Source organism: Trifolium pratense, linkage group LG2 (genome assembly GCF_020283565.1).
Source record: "Trifolium pratense cultivar HEN17-A07 linkage group LG2, ARS_RC_1.1, whole genome shotgun sequence".
NCBI lineage: Eukaryota > Viridiplantae > Streptophyta > Magnoliopsida > Fabales > Fabaceae > Trifolium > Trifolium pratense.
The window spans coordinates 3,558,460-3,580,835 of NC_060060.1; the positions used below are offsets into that span (position 1 = coordinate 3,558,460).

At 30.7% G+C, this 22,376-nt stretch overlaps 1 protein-coding gene across 1 annotated transcript; it reads left to right on the forward strand.

Annotated features, from left to right (window-relative positions):
* Nucleotides 1-8,447: 8,447 nt before the first annotated feature.
* Nucleotides 8,448-16,504, forward strand: LOC123905671 (chaperone protein ClpB3, chloroplastic-like). The gene is made up of 10 exons (XM_045955366.1): nt 8,448-8,830; nt 10,450-10,668; nt 11,091-11,328; nt 11,764-11,959; nt 12,224-12,278; nt 12,451-12,601; nt 13,396-13,704; nt 13,854-14,119; nt 14,650-15,576; nt 15,915-16,504. Exons 1-10 carry the CDS (start codon nt 8,588-8,590, stop codon nt 16,242-16,244), a joined length of 2,934 nt encoding a protein of 977 aa, XP_045811322.1. The 5' UTR covers nt 8,448-8,587; the 3' UTR covers nt 16,245-16,504.
* Nucleotides 16,505-22,376: the final 5,872 nt, after the last annotated feature.

The window sequence follows — 22,376 nt, forward strand, 5'->3', positions numbered from 1 at the left end:
TGTAAATCAAAGATGTAGAAGAACATGTTTGTTTGGTGTGTGTTGCGAAGAAAAAAGAGCAAATGTGACCATATTAGTGTAATAGTGTTATGAGTCTTTTTTTATTTAAGTTTAGACTTCTTTATTTCTAGAGAATTGTTTAATATTGAACATTTGATAAATTATAAGTGATAAAAAGTATATTTGACAATATATATTACCATGAACCCACAAATTTAACTCGCATATACAACTTACAATCTTAACAGTTCAACTCATACCAAAATATAAACAGACGATTTTTATAAACAGACAATTTTTTTTTAGTATTGAATATGTACATGCTATGGGTTAGATGGATCGGAGTTGAAATCCTCTTTATTTTGTGTTTTTTTCATTTCTCCATTATTATATAATTTTAAAAATATAAATGCAAAAGTGTGATATTAAATGAGTTAAAATTTCTTTTATACCCTCCAAAATATTAAAAAAAACTTTTTTTTTAAGGAAAATATTAAAAAAACTTTAATAATAAAAAAATGGAAAATCACAGTTACTCGATGGATCGGCCTGTAAAAGTTAACCCGTATGGAAATGGAAATAGTATCTCCTGATTTATTAAAAAATGGAAAATCCAATGTTGGCAAGTAAGTAGCAAAGATCAATCTGGTTCTAAAAAAAATGGAAATAGTATCTCCTGATTTATTATTAATAATAATAATTATTGCTTCTTTTTATTGCTCTCTTGCCTTTTTCAGTAACAGTCTTGCCGCCTCCATTATTGGCGCTGTAACCATAGATGGACACTATCATCGTATTAGCGTGCAGGTCCGAAATCTAAAGACAGACACCATCATCGAGTCGGGTAGCTAGGATCAATGGCGGAATTTGGATGGTTTGTCGGAGACAATAGCAAGGGGGCACATATTGTCAAGACCAATGTTTGACTCACATCTCCTGGTGTATTTTTTATATATGTTAATACAAAAAGTATCCAAAAAAAATGTTCCAAAGAATTATATGTATTTAACATTGAAGCATCGTAGGACGTGCGGAAGTGAAAATGTCGACTTGAGTAATTTAAAAAAGAATCCAATGCCTCAAAAATCTAAAGGGTTCCTTCATAAGATTCGTCCACGGGGAGTGAGTCGTGGATTGTTAAAAAAAATTCAGTCACCGATGTTTGCTCAAATCAACATCGTAGAAGATATTATTTTTGATATATATAGTAGAAGATAAAACATGTAACAAAATGCAAAAGTAATAAACAGACAAAAATGAATCATAATCATAATTTTATTCATATAATTTTATTTCAATTTATTACATCGGATGAATAACCCCTCAAATTTAAAACCGTGTAGCAGGAGGGTGACCTGGGCAACATTTTGGATTTACAATGCAAGCTTCTGGCTGTGGAAAACATTGTGGAGTATCATCACCTTTCAATATTCTTGCACCATGGACAACTTCTCCAAAGATAGTTGCAATTGCAACAAACAACAACATCAACATCATTTTCAATGATTTTTTCATTATAGCTCTAGGGTTTTTTTTCTTCTTTCTTTTCTCTTTATTTTGCAATGAGTGAACAAATTCTAGTGTGGTATTGCTAAGGTATGTTGTACTTATTTATAGAGATTTTGAGACCTTAACGTAATCAATATTGGTCAAATTCGTCCATTACTTTATTGATATGTTCAAATCTTAATATTATTCAATTTTGTAACACATTTGGTAAATTTTAAAGATATTGCAATGTAATCAATAATTTATTGGTTGATTTGTATTTTCCATAACTTCTACAAATAATACAAATAACTTATAGGTGCACCGGTTAAGAAAGATTAATTTATTTCATAACTTCTATAAATATTTAAATAATTACTTTTTTTTGCGTTAGAAATAAATGAATATTCAAATATGCGTGTATGTCGGTTTGATTCAAATAAGAATTTAATTTATATGCACCGTCAGTGTAAAGTTATTTGGCACATGCGTCTAATAATATACCGACACATCATGTATGGTAATTAAAAACACATGATGTGTTACATTCATTAAATTATGTAGCAACACGTCATTAGATGTATGTGTAAAAAAAATTACATCGACAGTGCACAACAATTAAACTCTTCGAATAATAGATATATACTATTTTTTAATACGTAGTCTATTTTATTGTAATAATAGAGGGGTGTATTTATACTTTTATATATTCTCTCCGTCCCAAAATATCAGCAAAAGTGAGTCAAACAAACTTGATGTATTTGGTTCAAAATTTGGACCAAATACATTCACTTTTGTTGACTCATCTTTGCTTATATTTTGGGATGGATGGAGCATATATTAATACGGGTCTATTTTATGATAATTTATATGAAGGCATTTTGTTGTAATTTATATACAAACCTATATTTTTACTTATATATTAATAAAGAATATATTTTTATATAATATTTTATTTTGACAAATATATAGTGTTTTCTTAACCTTCAAACCTATACAATTATGTGACTTTCCTACATTTTTTTTATATTAAATATTATTTAAATTTAACATAGTTACTACATACTCCCTTAACTATGTTAAATTTTATTACATAGTTACAACATACTCCCTTTGATTTTTTTTTTTAAATTATCCAAACCGCCCTATCCATTCAATTTGTGGACCAGTTTGATTTTTAAAATATTAAATATTACTATTAATTTTTCTGTTTATTTTGAATTTATTACAAATTTATGTTAACTTATATTAATTTATGTTTTTTTTTACAAGTTATATTAATTTATGTTAAAAAATGTAAATATATACTAATTTATGTAAATTAACCTTACATTTTTCACATTAAATTTTTAGTTAAATTTTATTGTTATTTTATGTGTTTGACACCGACTTGACATTAGTACAATTTTAAAACGCAAGGAAGCAACTCATGGTATTAATCTTTTACCTCATATTATAATGACTATTTATATTTTAACCAAATGAAGATGAAATTAAATTTTGTACGTAGTTGTATCCATATATCCATTAAAAATATATGAAACAAGATGTACAATATCATATGGACCACTAAACCACCACCAACATTAACTAGTATCAGTTTCAATCCTTATTCATACTAGAAATAAGTTGTAGAATATTATTAACAAACAAAACCATCGTTTTTAATCAATCGTTAGTGGGTCCAATGATAATTAACACCGAACTTAATAAAGAAAACTACGTTTAGATTCCTACAACTGTTTTTATTTTTATTTGATAAGCAGATTCCTACAACTGTGATCGGGCAGGGCTGAAACCACTTGATGCCGTCAAATTAGACAATCCAATGAATATCGATATTTTATTATACATGTTGGTCAATATTTGTGTGTTCAACCATCCGGTCATGTTTTAATGTATTGTCATCACCTCAATCCAAGAACATCCTTTTGTTTAAGTGTTGTCATATAGTAGCAGAATTTTAACAAACCGCTATTGGTTGGTGATGTGATTTAGTATAAAATATGTTGTTTATCTAAAGTGTTGTCATATAGTATGACATACGTATCATTAAGCATTGACACTAGATACTTCCAGCTTAATGACATACCTTTCATTAAGTCTAGTCATATGAATTTATAAAATAAGTTAATCCAAACGAGCTCCAAGTCTAGTAGGAGGAAGTTGTGATTCACATAAGTTCATTAAAGTTATCATATCGAAACACATTGTCAAATGAAATTGGCTTCAGATACCTTCCCTTATTTTACAAGGAATCATATATTCATTATATTAAGATTCATATTAATCCATAAAGTAAGATTCATATTCATTATGTCAAACTAGAAATCTGCAAGGATACCATTTCTCCTTCTCTTTTGGAGGTAAGATGGAAACTTTGGAATCTTTGATTAGAGCTGATGCTAGTAAAGCAAATAGCTTTCGGATTCTCGAATAGGAGGATATTCGTATGCCAACCAACCAATACAAGGCTAAAGGCTTCAAATTTGTTGATGCAACTAATCTCTTTTGGCTCAATATCAGTGAAAAATCACAGTTTTGGACTTATTCCTTCCTATAAGCCTAGGTTTTTGCATTCAAAATTCCCTATTAAAGCTTCAAAATGCCTGGTAGGAGGAATCATCTGCAGGGCAATCAAAATGCATTTTGTGATCAATTAAAGCTTCACTAACCAAGCATCCGCAGAGTGAATCTTTGAGATCCCTTATTTCTGATGGACCACAAACCTCACCGGATAGAATCGATGGCTCTTGCATATCCTCAATATCATCGAACGGTAGTAGCCAAAGAATCACCGAACCTTCGTCAGGGAGAAAGCAACCAAAGAGGGTAGATTCTTTTAGGGAGGGAGAGGTTATCAAAATCGAAAAAAGTTAAGTGTTTACTCTATCTTTTTTATCATTATACTCTTGCAATTTTCATCAACATAGACTAATTAATAAATTTTTACGTTTACACACAACAGACTTGCTTTGGGAGCTCGAGTTATGATCCATCTAAACCTTTTTGCGACACAACATCTGACAGTTAAATTTTTCACCGTTTTTCAGGTTTAGTGTTGGCTGCACCAACATGTTAGTGTTGCCAATTCAAATCCTATAAAATCTTAAAATTTATTGTCCTTTGAAATGTCCTATGACTTAGGCATCAATAGAAAATGAATCATATATTGTACTACTAGAAGATAAAACATGTAACAAAATGCAAAATTAACAAACATAAACAAAAAGGAATCATATATAATCATAATTTCATTCATAAAATTTCATTTCAATTTATTACATAAGATGAATAACCCCTCAAATCTAAAACAGTTTAGGAGGGTGATTACCAGGGCAACATTTTGGATTTAAAATGCAAGCCTCTGGCTGTGGATAACAAACTGGAGGATCATCACCTTTCAATGTTCTTGCACCATAGACAACTTCACCAAAAATAGTTGCAATGGCAACAAACAACAATATCAACATCATTTTCCATGATTTTTTCATTACAGCTCTAGGATCTTTTTTTTCTCTTTCTTTGGCAAATTCTCGTGTGGTTTGCTAAAGTATATGTGGACTTATTTATAGAGAGTTGTTATAGTATTATAAATGTCAATACAAAAAATCATTCAAAAATATAAAAGCACACAAGAGTTTGATTAAAAGTAAAGACAAAAAATTGTGATAGAAGATTTCTGAGGTTCCAAAAATTAATGACATTTTTTTATAGGATCAATGGCAGAACTTGGAAGGTTTGTCGGAGACAATGGCAAGGGCACATATTGTCAAGACCAATGTTTCACTCACATCTCCCGTGTATTTTTTATATATGTTAATACAAAAAGTACCCAAAAAAAAAACGTTCCAAAGAATTATGTGTATTTAACATTGAAGCATGGTTGGACGTGCGGAAGCGAAAATGTCGACTTGAGTAATGCAAAAAAGAATCCAATGCCTCAAAAATCTAAAGGGTTCCTCCATAAGATTTGTCCACGGGGAGTGAGTCATGGATTGTTAAAAAAAATCCAGTCACCGATGTTTGCTCAAATCAACATCGTAGAAGATATTAGTTTTGATATATATATAGTAGAAGATAAAACCTATAACAAAATGCAAAAGTAACAAACATAAACAAAAATGAATCATAGTCGTAATTTTATTCATATAATTTTATTTCAATTTATTACATCGGATGAATAACCCCTCAAATTTAAAACCGTGTAGCAGGAGGGTGACCTGGGCAACATTTTGGATTTATAATGCAAGCTTCTGGCTGTGGAAAACATTGTGGAGGATCATCACCTTTCAATATTCTTGCACCATGGGCAACTTCTCCAAAGATAGTTGCAATTGCAACAAACAACAACATCAACATCATTTTCAATGATTTTTTCATTATAGCTCTAGGTTTTTTTTCTTTCTTTTCTCTTTATTTTGCAATGAGTGAACAAATTCTAGTGTGGTATTGCTAAGGTATGTTGTACTTATTTATAGAGGTTTTGAGACCTTAACATAATCAATATTGGTCAAATTCGTTCATTATTTTATTGATATGTTCAAATCTTAATATTATTCATTTTGTCACACATTTGGTAAAATTTTAAAGATATTGCAATGTAATCGATAATTTATTGGTTGATTTGTGTTTTCCATAACTTCCACAAATAACTTATAGGTGCACCGGTTAAGAAAGATTAATTTATTCCATAACTTCTACAAATATTTAAACTACTTGATTTCAGAGGTGTGTAGTTTAGTAGGGTTAGAATTAGTAACCGAGATAAAATGCATTGCATGTGTTTCGATAAAATGACCATGAGCAAAATTTGGTGTTTTACATCACATGTTTTTGGTATGAATTTTAGAAGACAATTGTTTTATCACAACATATTTGCGTAGATTGCTAAATTTAATTTGATGTATTGATTCAATTATAATTTATGTGGAATGGTTGCTACATTTATAAGTGATTATAACTTTGATTTACTAGGTGATGCGGTTCGATGAACAACTTTAGAAGACAATTTTGAGTCGACGGGTAAAGTTAAGCATTTGTCAAAAAAATTGTGTTTTTTATATTTTAAAGATAAATTATCCAACAAAATCTGTTAATCTTATATAGCCATTCTGATTAAATTAAATCCTCTTGAAATTAAACTGATCAATGCTATACTGATTTTATGTTTGTGTTTTTGTTGTTACAGTTTCACCACAAAATCGCCGAAGATCTTGGTTGAAAATTTTGGAAGTTGCTTTTCTTATTTTGTACTCTTACACATTCTTTTGATTGCATGTTATGCACGCAAATCGATAAGTATAATGTATTATTAAAAAAATGAAAATCAGTATATTTGTCCAACTTGTGTTCAAAAAGTGTGTTTATGTAACATTTCTGAATTTTTTATGGCTAATTTAATGTGCTCTTTTGTTTCTTTAAGGTGTGTTTGTGATATTTTTCTCAAAGTACAAGACACTATTTTCCCCTTCTTTTTCTGCAGTTATCCATAGGATTTTGAAGCATATTATGTGCTGTGATTTGAAATGCAAGTTATGGTGAGTGTAGACATGTGTTATGTTAAGGAAACTATGCCTATAAAATTATAGTTTTTGTAAGATAGTATATGTATCAATTGAGTGAATGAAATAGTGCATTGGTTTGTATTTTGTTAATTTGATATGCACCCAAATTATGGTTGTTGGCATTCGAAATGCAAGGATCAAAGGTTTTTATATGTTGTATAAGATAATGATAGCTAAGAACTAACCTATTAAAAACGCACCTAATGCATAAGATGAAAATTTCATTTTATTTTTTTTAATTGCAATTTTAATTTTAATTATAACAATAACAATTTAAATCATATATTTGACACTCCACAAAACCTGTCCAACGCATGGGTCGGAGTCTAGTTGAAACAAAAGAGGTAGTTTAAGTGGTAGAGCTCTGGTTGAAAAGATCCGGAGACTGCTTTCCTTGGATTAGGAGATAGTGGTTCACCACTCGTATCGCCAAGCAAATCAATGTGCGGATGCGCTAGCTAACTATGGTTAGTAAGAGCATAATTATCGATGTGTATTTGCCGTTCCTTATCAGTTTGCAGCAGAGGTATGTCAGATTAAAGTTGAAAATTCATAAAGCTCGTTTCTCTGCACAAACACGATGCTTATGTGCCACATAGATAAAACATTACTGTTGTTTTTTATTTGGAAAATGTTATGTAAACACACTTATTTGACAAAAATACAACAAATATACTTTTTTATTTTTTAAATATTTTTTACATACCTCGTTTTGCTTGTTTGCGAGTGGAAAGAGAGTTGTGTTAATTTTGTGTCTCAAAATTTGTGTTTGAATAACCCACCTCTTTTTATTTTTTGCTTTCAAATTGGCCATTGTTAGTAATATAAAGTGGGGTAAAGTGGAACCCATTTTAGAGTGTTTGATGGGTTGTATGAATATTAAGAAAATATAGTTGAGTTGTTTAAATAATTGGAAATGTGAAGTAATATAAAATATCAAGTGAGTCCCATTTAAAGAACTTAAGTGGGTTCGATGGATGTGGGTGCTCTAACATCGCTGTTGGGAGTGTGTTTTTTGATGTTTGTCCTAATGCTTTTAGTCGCATGCTACTAGCTGGTGTCTTGGGTATAACTACCCCTCGTTTAATTCTGTTGTAATTTTTTTATCGGGCTTTCCCTCTTTTATAATAAAAAAATAAAATAAAATAAATGGTTAATAAATTCCTTCCAGAACGAATCGGAAGAAACAAGTTTGGCTTAACCCTAGATGATCAGACTCCTTCTCCTCAGAAACGATGATTAATAAAGTGCGCTCCTTTTAAGGTCTGAGGTTCGATTCTCTCTGGTGCCAATTTGGGTGGACTAATTTAGTTTCTTCAAAAAAAAAAATTATCTAATAAAAAAAATGCCACGTGTGTGAACCTAGTTAAGGTAGTATGCACTATGCACCAAACATACATAACCCAACAACGTGGTCGCGTTTCAACAAACTCTTCACAACCTATGCAATGCTTTCAAACTCTCACTAAAATTTTCACTATTCATTATTATCATCCCGCCGCATAATTGTTCGGAGTTTTCATTCTCCGAGGATGGCTTCAACGACGTCGTTTTCAAGTCTCATACTTCATCACTCTGTTCCAATTTTCCGTAATGGAAACAATCCTCAATCTGCTCCGTTTCAAGCTTCCTTTAACTCTTCATTGAAACCCATTTCCCTTAAGAGCTTAAATTCACTTCCTTTGAAAAAAAGAGAAGATTTTTCAAATGGGTTTTCGAGAATTCGAAGAAACCCTAAAAAGTTCACTGTTAGTTGCACAAGTTCTAGTGGAAAGGTAAAAACTTACATGTATAGGAATTTAACACTTCATTATCAAGAATGCATTGATACTAGACAGTTAGTTAGAAATAGTAGTTTTGTTGTACTTTCATTAAGTGTATGTTTGGTTATGCAGTGAAAAAATTGATTTTTGAGTGAATTGATTATTGATTAGTCTTGTTGTAATTTCATTAAGCTTATATTTGATTATGCAGTGAAAAAAAATGATTTTGAGTGAATTGATTATGTAAAATTAATTCTGGTGAGATGAACAATAAATTTGAGTGTAAAATTTAATTCTAGAATCAGAAGATACAATTTCTAATTTCTAGTTTCAAGTAGTATCAATTCTAGGGGGCTATAGTGTAGCAGAATTTTGACAAACCATTATTGTTCTGCAATATGCTGTTCAGTGCAAAGTGTTGTCAAATAGTGGATATATCGGTGCTATAGCGCATCGGAGTATGAACAAACTGTTATTTTTCATGATTTAAGTTGGGCACGTACTTGTGTGTTCAACCCTCCGGTCATGTTTTAATTTATTGTCATCACCTCAATCCAAACACATCCTTTTGTTTAAGTGTTGTCATATAGCAGCAGAATTTTAACAAACCACTATTGGTTGGTGATGTGATTTAGTATGAAGTGTTGTCAAATAGTGGTTATATCAGCGCTATAGAATTGTAGTGTAGTGGCATTGGAACAATCTGTTTTTGTTCATGAAATTGGGCACAAATTTGTGTGTTCGACTCTCCGGTCATGTTTTAATGTATTGGCATCATCTGTTAGTATTAATTACGGGGTGTTTGAAAGAGGTTGCATGGGTTTATCTTATGATATAAAAGGATATGTTTGGATTGACTTATTATGAATAACTTATTTTAGATTATCTACTCAGCTAACTATAAGCACTTGATAGAGTTTATGATCACAGCTTATGACATACCTATCAAGGAGCATTGACACTAGACACTTCCAGATAGTAGTCTTATTGTAACTTCATTAAGTCTTGTCAAATAGCGGCGCAGCAGCGTAGCAAAATTTTAACGAACCGCTATTGTTCTTCAATCCACAATGTTATATAACGTGTTTTCAAATAGTGGTTATAGCAGTGGTGTTTTAGCAAACTGCTATTTTCCATGATCTGTGTTGGACAACAACTTGTGTGTCCGACTCTCTAGTCATATTTTAATGTATTGTCATCATCTCATATCATCAATTGTGAGGTGTTTGGAAGAGTTTGTATGGGTTTATTTTATGATATAAAGGAATGTGTTTGATTGACCTACCAATAACTTATTTAGCTTATTCATTTAGATAAGCATTTGATAGAGTTTATGAACATAGCTTATGACATACTGTCATATGCAACTTATTTTAGTATGCTCTCTAGATACACTAGTAAGCTACATTTATAAACTCTCTTGAATATTGAACTAGTAAGTATCTTGATTGTTGCAATGTGTTTGTAAGAAGTTCAAAAAAAGTGTTACAAAATATGAGGAAATATTCAAGCTCATTTTTAAATTTGTCGAAATCAGAATTGTTTGTAATTCGGGTCATTTGTGATGCTAATCGTGTCTGGTTGGATGTTCAAAGTGTAGTGGTTTATATTGGATTTTGATGCAATGGCAGGTTTCACAGCAAGAATTCACAGAAATGGCGTGGCAAGCGATTGTGTCATCACCAGAAGTGGCAAAGGAGAACAAGCATCAAATTGTTGAGACAGAGCACTTGATGAAAGCTTTATTAGAGCAAAAGAATGGGCTTGCTCGCCGGATATTTTCCAAGGTTGGGATCGATAACACTCGGCTTCTGGAGGCTACCGATAAGCACATTCAGCGCCAGCCCAAGGTGATTGACCTAGTTAAATATGCTTTGGTGCTTATGATTATGTAGTATTTTTTCAGTTATACCCATACTCTCTTTCGACTTCCTTTATAGGCATGTTTTTTATTCTTAAAAGTTAAGACCTAAATAGGAATTGTATTAAGCTTACAACATCATAACTCATGGTAGAAGTGAAGTGAGGAAATAGTAAAACTCTAAGTTGACAACAGAAGCTTGGAAAGGAAGTTAAAGCAATCACGTTTTGTTTTGGAGTGAATTAACATTTGAGATGAAACTGACATGAAATCATCACATCATCACATAATGCGGTTATAAAGTTATATGCTTATAAAAGTTACCCTTTTATTTTGTCAACTGGTTGATCAAACTACTTCAATGTCTATAACTCGTGAATCCGATTATAAATTCTTATTCATTTGTGTTAGGTTCTAGGGGAATCAGCCGGTTCAATGTTAGGGCGTGATTTGGAGGCTTTGATTCAGAGAGCCAGGGATTTCAAGAAAGAATACGGTGATTCATTTGTATCAGTTGAGCACTTGGTTCTTGGTTTTGCCCAAGATCGACGATTTGGAAAGATACTGTTTAGAGATTTTCAAATATCCGAGCAATCTCTAAAAACTGCTATAGAGTCTGTAAGGGGACGCCAGTCAGTCATTGATCAAGGTTATTTACTATTTGTCTTCTTTTCTTAGTTACTAGTTGAAAGACGTAATGTGCTTGTTTGTCCAATTTTTATTGTGTTTTTCTGTACATATATTTTATGTTGCTTAATATTCGTTCTAATTTAATTCGTTTGTTTCAGTTTCATAATATGTATTTTTGTTTTATATAAAAATTTATTAATAGAGTGACACCAATGACCATTTTACGACCGTCTCTGAAGGGATTTGAACTTCGTCATTGAGGTTTCAAGGCTAGGCTCTCACCACTAGCTAACATCTCATGAATTATCTAAACTTATATAAATTTTAGTTTCAATATTTATGTTGTCTGTTCTTAAATTTAAATTTGAAAAAAAAAAAAAATTGTGTTGTTACAGGTAAATTTATGTGATTGACTTTTTTAGTGCTTAACCTCAACTTAAATTTGTTATTATAGATCCTGAAGGAAAATATGAAGCATTGGAAAAATATGGGAAAGATTTGACTGCGATGGCCAAAGCAGGAAAACTTGACCCCGTCATAGGAAGAGATGATGAAATACGCAGGTGCATTCAAATTCTCTCCAGGAGAACAAAGAACAATCCTGTGCTAATCGGTGAGCCTGGTGTTGGAAAGACTGCAATTTCTGAAGGGTAAGTTCTTAGGTCTTCCTCCAATCATCCTTCCTAAATGTCATCTGTGTTTGTATTTTTGTTTTACATCTTTGTTGTTAAATTATTTTTTGAATTAAATTTATTATGCTGCTATCATTATTTCTTTTTACTGAAAGTCCAGTTTTTGTTTCATAATTATTTTTAGCACAAGAAGGTTATATATATTTGCTCTTATCTTATATGAATGCTTTCGTTAGTTTTTTAATATGTTCTGTACATTGACCTAACTCTGCCTTTATACAGACTTGCTCAGAGAATTGTTCAAGGAGATGTACCTCAAGCTTTGATGAATCGAAGGGTATATATGCTTTTTAAGTTTTTATCTCATTTCGCCTATGCTAAGCAACTATATTTGTATATTATACCCTCTACAAATGCTACTCTTAATTTCATATTTATAAGAATGTAATATTGTCTTGTTTTATTCTCCTTTTTTAATATAAAATTGATCCGATACTCTGACTTTTCAGCTTATATCTCTTGATATGGGTGCACTTATTGCTGGAGCAAAATATCGCGGAGAATTTGAGGACAGGCTGAAAGCCGTTCTCAGAGAAGTTACAGAATCTGATGGTCAGATTATACTTTTCATTGATGAGATTCATACAGTTGTTGGGGCAGGTAATGAGCTTCAAATTTCTCTACTTTTAGATGGTTGATTTTATCGACATTGTAAAAGTTGTTTTAAGGGTCTAGGTAAGGGCCCTCAAACACTCTTAACCCTATGGCTCCCAGCACAAATGTGGTCACAAACTAGAAAGCACAAACAAAACCCATCTTTGTTTGTGATGAACCCGTTAAGCTAACAGTGTGAGGGAAACCAACTCAGATGAGCCGAAACCTAAATCTACCTCGCTGAATCGAGCTTCATCGAGGGATTCCTAGTCCTACCAATCTTCACGATTTTGTAGTTTTGAGTGTAGTGATTTATTGATATGTCCAACAATTTTGAACTTGTTATTCACTTTTTGTGTGCTGAGTTGTGTACCTATATCATGAATTGTGAATTTGTCCATAAAATTTAAATTGTGATGGTTTGGACGCTTGGAGAATATTTACTAGAATGTTGAATATTACTTACCATGCACATGGAATTATATTATTGTTTTGAAATATGATAGATATTTAAACAGTATATTTATATCAAGTAAAGTTTACATGTTTACTATTTGAGTTTATGGAGATTCCATGAGTTTACTGACTCTCGAGTTTGACCCTTGATCTAACACAATTGTTAGTATATAATAATCCTTCAGATCAATGAATGTTCAGATCTTCGACAATATATTTTCATTCGTATTTTTTTCCCCTTAAACTATGCATCTGTTTGTAGCTGATGCCTGTAAATGGTAATTTAAAATTAACACGTGGATGTTGAATTTGAATGATTGCAACTATAATCTATCATATGCTAGGTGCTACAAATGGTGCTATGGATGCTGGTAATCTCTTAAAGCCTATGCTTGGTCGAGGGGAGCTGCGATGTATTGGTGCAACAACATTGGATGAGTATCGGAAATATATTGAGAAGGATCCAGCACTAGAACGTCGCTTTCAGCAAGTTTACGTTGACCAACCTTCAGTTGAAAATACCATTTCAATACTAAGGGGGCTGCGGGAAAGATACGAGTTGCATCACGGAGTTCGCATTTCTGACACTGCACTAGTGGATGCTGCGATTCTCTCAGATCGATACATAAGTGGGAGGTTTTTGCCAGACAAAGGTAGTAATTACTTTTGAAAGTAAAAACTCTTGGTTGGTGAATATATTAAACAAAGATTTTTGTAAATTTCGTTAGCATTTATGTTTTTTCTAGTAAACTCTTCCGTAACGCTCATAAATGGCTAACTGCTAGATATTTGTAAATTGCAGCTATTGATCTGGTTGATGAAGCAGCTGCTAAACTGAAAATGGAAATCACTTCTAAGCCTACTGCACTCGATGAGATTAATAGGTCAGTTTTGAAACTAGAGATGGAGAGACTATCTCTCATGAATGATACAGACAAGGCTTCTAAAGATAGATTAAACCGTCTCGAGACAGAGCTCTCTCTCCTAAAAGGGAAACAGGATGAGCTGTCCAAACAATGGGAGCATGAAAAGTCTGTAATGACTCGTCTTCAGTCTATCAAGGAAGAGGTGTGTTCATTGATTTAGTAATTACGCATTGGCATTAGCAATTCACTAATATATTACTGTTGTAAATATGATCATATATTTTACAATTATTAGCATAGACACTATCCAGCCCACTAATCAGGCCTGTTAGGTATAAAGTAGTCTATTTAAGCAGTTTAGTGATTGATTGTACTTTCATTACTTTTGAAATAGTATTTAGAAAAATATTCTTTAATTCGACATGGTACGAGAGCTCCCGGTTTTGTGGACCTTGATTCAGCCAACTTACTTGCAAGTTGGGAATGACTCACCATTTCCAGCTCGATGGGGAGTGCTGTAAATATGATTGAATATTTTATAATTATTAGTACATATTATATTCGGCCCATTTGGTATAGCATAGTCTATTTTAACAGTTTAATGATAGTATTCTCATTAATTTTGAAATAATATTAAGAGAATTGTTCTCGAATTCTACAATAACCATGATTTTTCTTTTTTAATGAAACAAGAAAATCTTATTCTGATCAGTTCCATATCTATATATGCAGATAGACAGGGTAAACCTTGAGATCCAACAGGCCGAGCGGGAATATGATCTTAATCGTGCTGCTGAATTGAAGTATGGCAGTCTTAATTCTTTGCAACGACAACTCGAGGGTGCAGAGAAGGAATTACATGAATATATGAGCTCCGGTAAGTCTATGTTGAGAGAGGAAGTTACTGGGAACGATATTGGTGAAATTGTGAGCAAGTGGACCGGTATCCCAATTTCTAAACTTCAACAATCAGAGAGAGAGAAGTTGTTATATTTAGAGGACGAACTCCATAAGCGTGTTGTAGGTCAAGATCCTGCGGTAAAGGCGGTAGCCGAGGCGATCCAACGTTCAAGAGCAGGTCTATCAGACCCTCACCGCCCAATTGCTAGCTTCATGTTCATGGGTCCCACTGGTGTAGGAAAGACTGAGTTAGCCAAGGCCCTTGCTTCCTACATGTTCAACACAGAAGAAGCACTTGTGCGGATTGATATGAGTGAGTACATGGAAAAGCATACAGTTTCAAGATTGATCGGAGCTCCACCTGGATATGTTGGGTACGAAGAGGGTGGGCAACTAACAGAGGTAGTTCGTCGAAGACCATATGCAGTTATTTTGTTTGATGAGATTGAGAAGGCGCACTCGGATGTTTTCAATGTATTCCTTCAAATTTTGGATGATGGAAGAGTAACCGATTCACAGGGCCGCACAGTAAGTTTTACCAACACTGTTATCATCATGACCTCAAATGTTGGATCATCATACATTCTCAACACAGATGATGACACTACACCGAAAGATATAGCATATGAAACCATAAAGCAGCGGGTAATGGACGCCGCAAGATCCATCTTTCGCCCCGAATTCATGAATAGAGTTGATGAATATATTGTTTTCCGGCCTCTTGACCGTGACCAAATAAGCAGGATTGTCAGGTTACAGGTAATTTCGTCCTCGCTACTAATAGATACATTCTACTATATATTTTGTTTTAGTCATCGTTGTTTTTCTAGTTCCTGGAGTATATACTATTTTTTCTTTGCTTTATTCCATGTAATATTTGATTTATGTTCAATTAGTCTTATGTATTATAGGGACTCAAATAGAAAAAAGAAAAGTGTAGTAACTAAATGGAAAAAAAAAAGTATATTACAAGGACTAAACTGGAAAAACAATGTATTTCGAGAACTGTTTCGATCTTAGTGATTTGAAGATTTCCTGCAAACTGTTTTCATGCTATTTTACATCTCAAGACTTACTTTTTATGTTTATTATTACAGTTGGAGCGCGTGCAGAAAAGAATTGCAGACCGCAAGATGAAACTCCGAGTAACAGAAGCTGCTATCCAACTTCTTGGAAGTTTAGGGTACGATCCAAACTACGGTGCTAGGCCGGTGAAGCGAGTGATTCAGCAAAATGTGGAGAATGAACTTGCAAAGGGTATTCTTAGAGGAGATTTTAAGGAAGAGGACACAATTTTAGTAGACACTGAAGTCACAGTACTTGCCAATGGTCAAATTCCTCAGCAAAAGCTAACTTTTAGGAGGGTGGAAGCTGATTCAGAGTCTTCTGCTAAAAACAGCAGGGAAAGCTCTCCACAGATTCTATGAAGGGATTGCAATTAATGTTCTTTTATCTCCACATGCCAAGTTTACACAAATTTTGAGAATAGATCATTTTCTTTATTATAGAATTGAACTCTGGTCCTGTGTATAGCTTGCATATAATTTATAGTTATTTATGTTTTACTTTTTATTGGTCACTACAGATTATCATACTTGAAAAAAAAAAAGTATAGGTACAAGGTAACATTATCTTTAATTTCATGAAAACAGTGTGAAGTGACATGCATTTTGTCACATATTAGAAATTTTGATATGTTAGTTTGAAAACTAAACTCTATCAACCCCTAAAGTAAGCAGATAACTAAACAAACTGTTGAAGGCGGTGAAGAGTAAAGAGGTTATTGGGATGTGTAATATGGTTTAGAGACATGGGAGAAATTAGATTGACAAATGATTCTCTTTTCAATACAATCAGAAGCAATAATATGCTTAATTTGACTCAGACAAACATCAAAATAAACATCAGCTACTGAATCAATGTTTAGCTTAACATCAGCTTAAATGGTCTTTTTGTTTTTAGTCCCTGTATTTTTTTTTTTAGCAATTCATCCCGGTATGTTAAAATTTTTTGGTTTCAGTCTCTAAAGCTAAAATCCGTAGGAAAATTCATAGGAAAATCTGCGGATTTTTCTTTGAATTTTCCTGCGAATTTAAAATCTGTAGGTTTCCTGCGGAATTTCCTGTAGATTTTCCTACGGATTTTAGCTATAGGGACTAAAAGCAAAAACACGTCAACCAACTTACAGGGATGAATACCTAAAAAAAAAATACAAGGAACCAATCATTATTGAATTTCACTCGCCAATCTGTTGGTGGCTTCTAACCAATCAAACGAACTTCTCAATCAAGTGAAATTTAATGTATCAGAAGGTTTCAAATTTTAGAAGTTAATTTCATGATGGGACTCATCACTCACATGAATTTCATCTAAGAGAATGAGTATTAAAGTCAATATTGAAAAGAAAGTGTTTCTCCTTTACTTATTTATTTAAAATTTTATTTTCAATAAACAAATTAATTGAAACAAGTTTCCATATAGGTGTCAATGCTTTTGAGGCGTTCAATCAACACATGTTTCGGTTTACAATTTACTAGTACTTGAGACACTTTTTCCAAAAAAATAAATAAACACTTTTTATTTAATGCTGGAAATATGAAAAAGTTCAAATTTTAAATTTTTTTCTAATTTAAAATGCTAATTAGTGTTTAAAAAAAATAAACAAAAACTTGTTTTGGTCTCTCATAATTTTTGGACAGACCAATTCAATCACTGATAAAAATAAAAATTAAATTAGTCTCTAACATTTTTATCTTAATCTTAATCTTAATACTATACATTTGAGGCTTATTTTATAAGTCCTCATTTAATTGTCACGTACACATGGCACTTCCCACAAAGAATATATGCAATTGCAATTATTTTGTTTATTAAAAAAGGAAAGAATTAAAAACTTTTTTTTTTGTGAGGTCATTTTTAGAATGCTTGAATCATGATTAGTCAATCACAAATTTTTCTTTACGTAATTCTTGATACTATCTTTTATAAATTTATTTTCTACTATTTCCTTTTTCAATTTTTTTTTATTTCCTTTTTCAATTTAAATAATAGAGAAAATAATTAAAAACAAATTCTAAAAATTGTAGTTAGTTTATATATTTTATATAAATAAAATATTTGTAAAATTAATTTTATAATAGTAATAATAATTCACGAAATTATTTAAAAGTTAATAAAGTTTTCAAAGTTTATTTTAGTAAAGTTTGTGTGTTAAATATTAAATTTCCTACAAAAAGTCATAAGATGACATTGACTGAAAAAAGAATCAATATATTTGTTATTAATCCGTTTAATTGCATATTATGGATAAAATTACTTATATACCCCTTTTTTTCCTATATAAATGGTCTTTGGTTGAACATTCAAATCACACATTTTCCATCTCTTTTCTCTTTAGTTATTTTCTTTGTATTATTTTCAATTTATCTTATTTTCATCTTAATCTTAATCTATACTCATCATTCATTTCAATTTTTGCAGATGTGGAACTCAAAAGAAGAATATAAATGATATGCGAACTCTAAAGAAATTGGACCAGATACATTTTGATCATAATGTATGAGTTTTAAGTGATGTTTAATCTACCTCACAAGTATTTTGAGTGTAAATTAATTTTAAAGATGTAATGTGTATTTTTTATTTTATAGAAAAGTTGTAATATATTGTTAATACTATTTCACAGCTTAAGAAATGGTGTTGCTTTGATTGAAAGATTATGTTATTGCTTTAATATAATTTACTTTTTCAATACTAACTTTCATCCATTTATTTTGATTTTCTTAAGAGTCTTTCTTATACATATAATATATCATAACGAATTTATAGAAAGGTGTTTTCAATGAAAATGTGTTGTATATATATATATATATATATATATATATATAGTATTGCTATTTAGTAAAAAATATTTATACAAGAAAGAGAAGAATCCACAAAATTAGGGAATTTGACCAATCAAAAATTGGCTAACCATACATGGGAGAGAGAGTGATTATAAATTGACCAATCAAATATTGCCACATAAAATTCTTCTCTTTCTTGCATCAAAAAATTCTTGCTAAATAGCATTTTCCATATATATATATATATATATATATATATATATATATATATATATATATATATATGGGGAGGGATCAAATTACACCGGTGTAACATTTGAGTAATGTTACACCGCGCAATAACGCTTCAACGAATACAAATTTTACAAAATTCACCGTTGGATTGAAAGTTTATATCGTATAGATCATCCATGTTAAATTTTACAAAATTCTAAAATCGTTTGATAAGTTTTTTAGATAGATCAAAATTAATGGTTTATGCGTTTTTATTGAATACCGTTAATCTTGATCTATCTCAAAAACATATAAAACGATTTTAGATTTTTATAAAATTTAACATAGATGATCTAGACGATATAAGCTTTCAATCCAACGGTGGATTTTGTAAAATTTGTATTCGTTAAAGCGTTATTGAGCGGTGTAACATTACTCAAATGTTACACCGGTGTAATTTGATCCCTCCCCTATATATATATATATAATAAATTATAAAATATTTTATATTTTTTTGGTTACATATAAAATATTTTATATGAATTCTCATACAGGATGTAACAATGTTAATTTTTTTTAATGAATTCAAATAAATAAACAAATTTGTTTATAAATATATTAAACTTCAAGTATAAATAATGGTACCTCACTAATTTATAAAATAAATAAATTATAAAATATTTTCTTCGAATTTTTGTGTAGTGCGTAACAAACTAATTTTTTTTAATAAAATTAAATAAATAAACGAATTTATTTATAAAAATATAAAAGATTAAATATTTTCTTTGTTATTTTTTATAATTGAATGAATTTTTATGAGATTCATTGTTTTTATTTAAAAGATTAAATATTTTTTTTTTATATTTTTTGTTGATTTTCTTTGTTTTTATTTTTGTCATACATAAATAACATTAAATTGATTCCATTTTTAAGAAATTTTTGGCTCCTTTTTTTTTTGTCGAGATTTTTTGGCTTCCTTTAATAGATTGAATATTGAATTGAAAGATATAATATTAATAATTAATAAAATCAGATTTTCAGATAAACATTAATAATTAACATTTAATTGATTAAGATTTTTTTTTTGGTTGATAGACGAAATGACAAAGTCATTGAAAACTCACACACACACACAAAGTGGAGTGACCGGGGTTCGAACCCCGGTCCAGACGTCCGACACTAGCAATTTCGACATTTCTGCCAGTTGAGCTATGATTTGTGGACAATTGATTAAGATTTTATGAGAGTATTTTCTTTTTTTGAGAAAATTGTGTATATTAATCTATAGCTACATACATGCTATATATTTTAGGACAATTTTAAGTCTCAATTAATGATCATGTACACATGACTTTCACTAAAAAGACAAATATAATATTTCATTTAAGTTGCATATTTAAAAAGGAAATAATTCAAATTCAAATCATTATTATTACAAATTCAAATAATTTGAAAACTCGAATAAATTATTTTTACTTGCAGGATATCTTTTTTTTTAACAAAAAACAAGTTTAAGTTTTTATTTTAAACAAAAAATTATTATAAATTATATTAAGGAAATAAAATGAATGAATTTATATATGATCTATATTTATACTCATATTAATACGACACCCTTTTTTTTAAAAAAATTAAACAAAACATATATTTATACTCATATATTACTATGATGACTTATATTTTTTTTTATCCTATTTTTTTTAGTCATATATTAATGCAAGGCTTATTTTATTTTATTGTAATTTATATGAGACCGATACTTATAGTCATATCAAGGTCGGCCCTGTACAAGTGCAGGGTGAGCTACGCAGCCGGGCCTCCAATTTTTGGGGGCCTCAAAAAAAATTTACATGGTAATAGGTCTCTAACAAAATAAAGAGATTGATTTAAAAAAATAAAAAATAGTAGTAGATTTTAACATGAAGTTTTACTGCTGCTCTATTATGTTACAAAAAAGAGTTAATGACTTAGTATTGATAGCAATTGACAATGATTATCATTTGAAAAATATATAATATGAAGACTTGATCAACAATTTTGCTTAAAATATTGCTAGAATTGAGGTTTTTTTTTTAGGGATAATAGGTGTTTACCCCCTTGCAATTTGGACGAGTTTTGATTTACCCCTGTAATATTTATATAGATTTTTTTTTTTAATTTATACGGGGCCTCTATTTTTACTCATATATTAATACATTGAATTTTTTAATAATTTATGTGATGATCTACTTTTATTTTATTTGGAGGGTATTTATGTGTACAATTAAATAATATAAGCTATATTCGGGAAATTTCTTTAATTTATTTATGTTTCATGTTTATTTTACTATAGATATTATAAGACTAATTTAACTTTTTTGTTTGTTTGGAGGTTTTTTTTTAAAAAAATTATACGGGTGGCTATAGTTTTACTCATTTTTGTTTGTAATTTATATGAGAGCATATATTATTTTTACTCATAGATTAATACATGACTTATATTTCTAACTCATTAATATATATATATATATATATATTAATATGATGACCTTTTCGTTGCTAATTTATACGGGGGGGTCTATTTTTATTCGGTTCAAACTTTCAAAACAAAATCTTCACTAAAAATGTCATGCATTTAAAATTGTGTTAGTTGCTTCTACTTATTGTGTAATATTTTTATGTTGATGTTGTCCTTCTAAATTATATACTTAAATAAAGTGAGTTTACCACGATTAATATTATTCACATTAGAGAAGTCAAATTTCAAGATCAATTCTAAAATATATTTGTTTTATATTCAATTATTAATTGTGTTTCTAATTTTATTATTCACGTTTTTATCCCGTGCAGGAATTCCCGTGGAGATTTTTCTATTTGCGGTTCCAAAGACGGGAATTTTGCTCTCGCGGGAATGGGGGAGAAAGTCCCCCTAATGGAGGTTTGGAGATGGGGACATGATTCTATCCCCCACCCTTTGAAGACTCCGCCTCATATTTGTTGCAACTTTTGTCTCAACCCATATTTTGTTTTTTCTAAGAATGGTGATTTTTGGCATCCTAAAAGGTGATTTATATTCTCCAACATTAAATCTAAAGATGAAATATCACATTTAAAATCAAAATTCACCGCTTCTGACAAAAAAATCGTCACTTTTAGGGCAAAAAATATGAGTTATGACCAAATTGTAAAAAATGTGAAAATAGAGGGACCAAAAAGTTTAATTTTAAAATAAGGGAACCAAACGTGCAATTAAGGCGCTTTTTTTTAATGTTGATGTGTCCCGTGTGAACTGTGGGGATCTATGGGGATGAAGATGCGAAAGAATATTCCCTAAAATGGGAATGTAGATGGGGATGATCGGATCTTTTTAGATGGTGGAGAAGAAAGTGATGATGTACTCTCCGCTCAATCTTTATCCTGTTGACATCCCTATACATGTAAAACACATGGCTATTTGATTATGATAAGTTTCCATTTTTTATTTTTAACATAATTTTGCTAACACTTTTAATATGTAACATATAT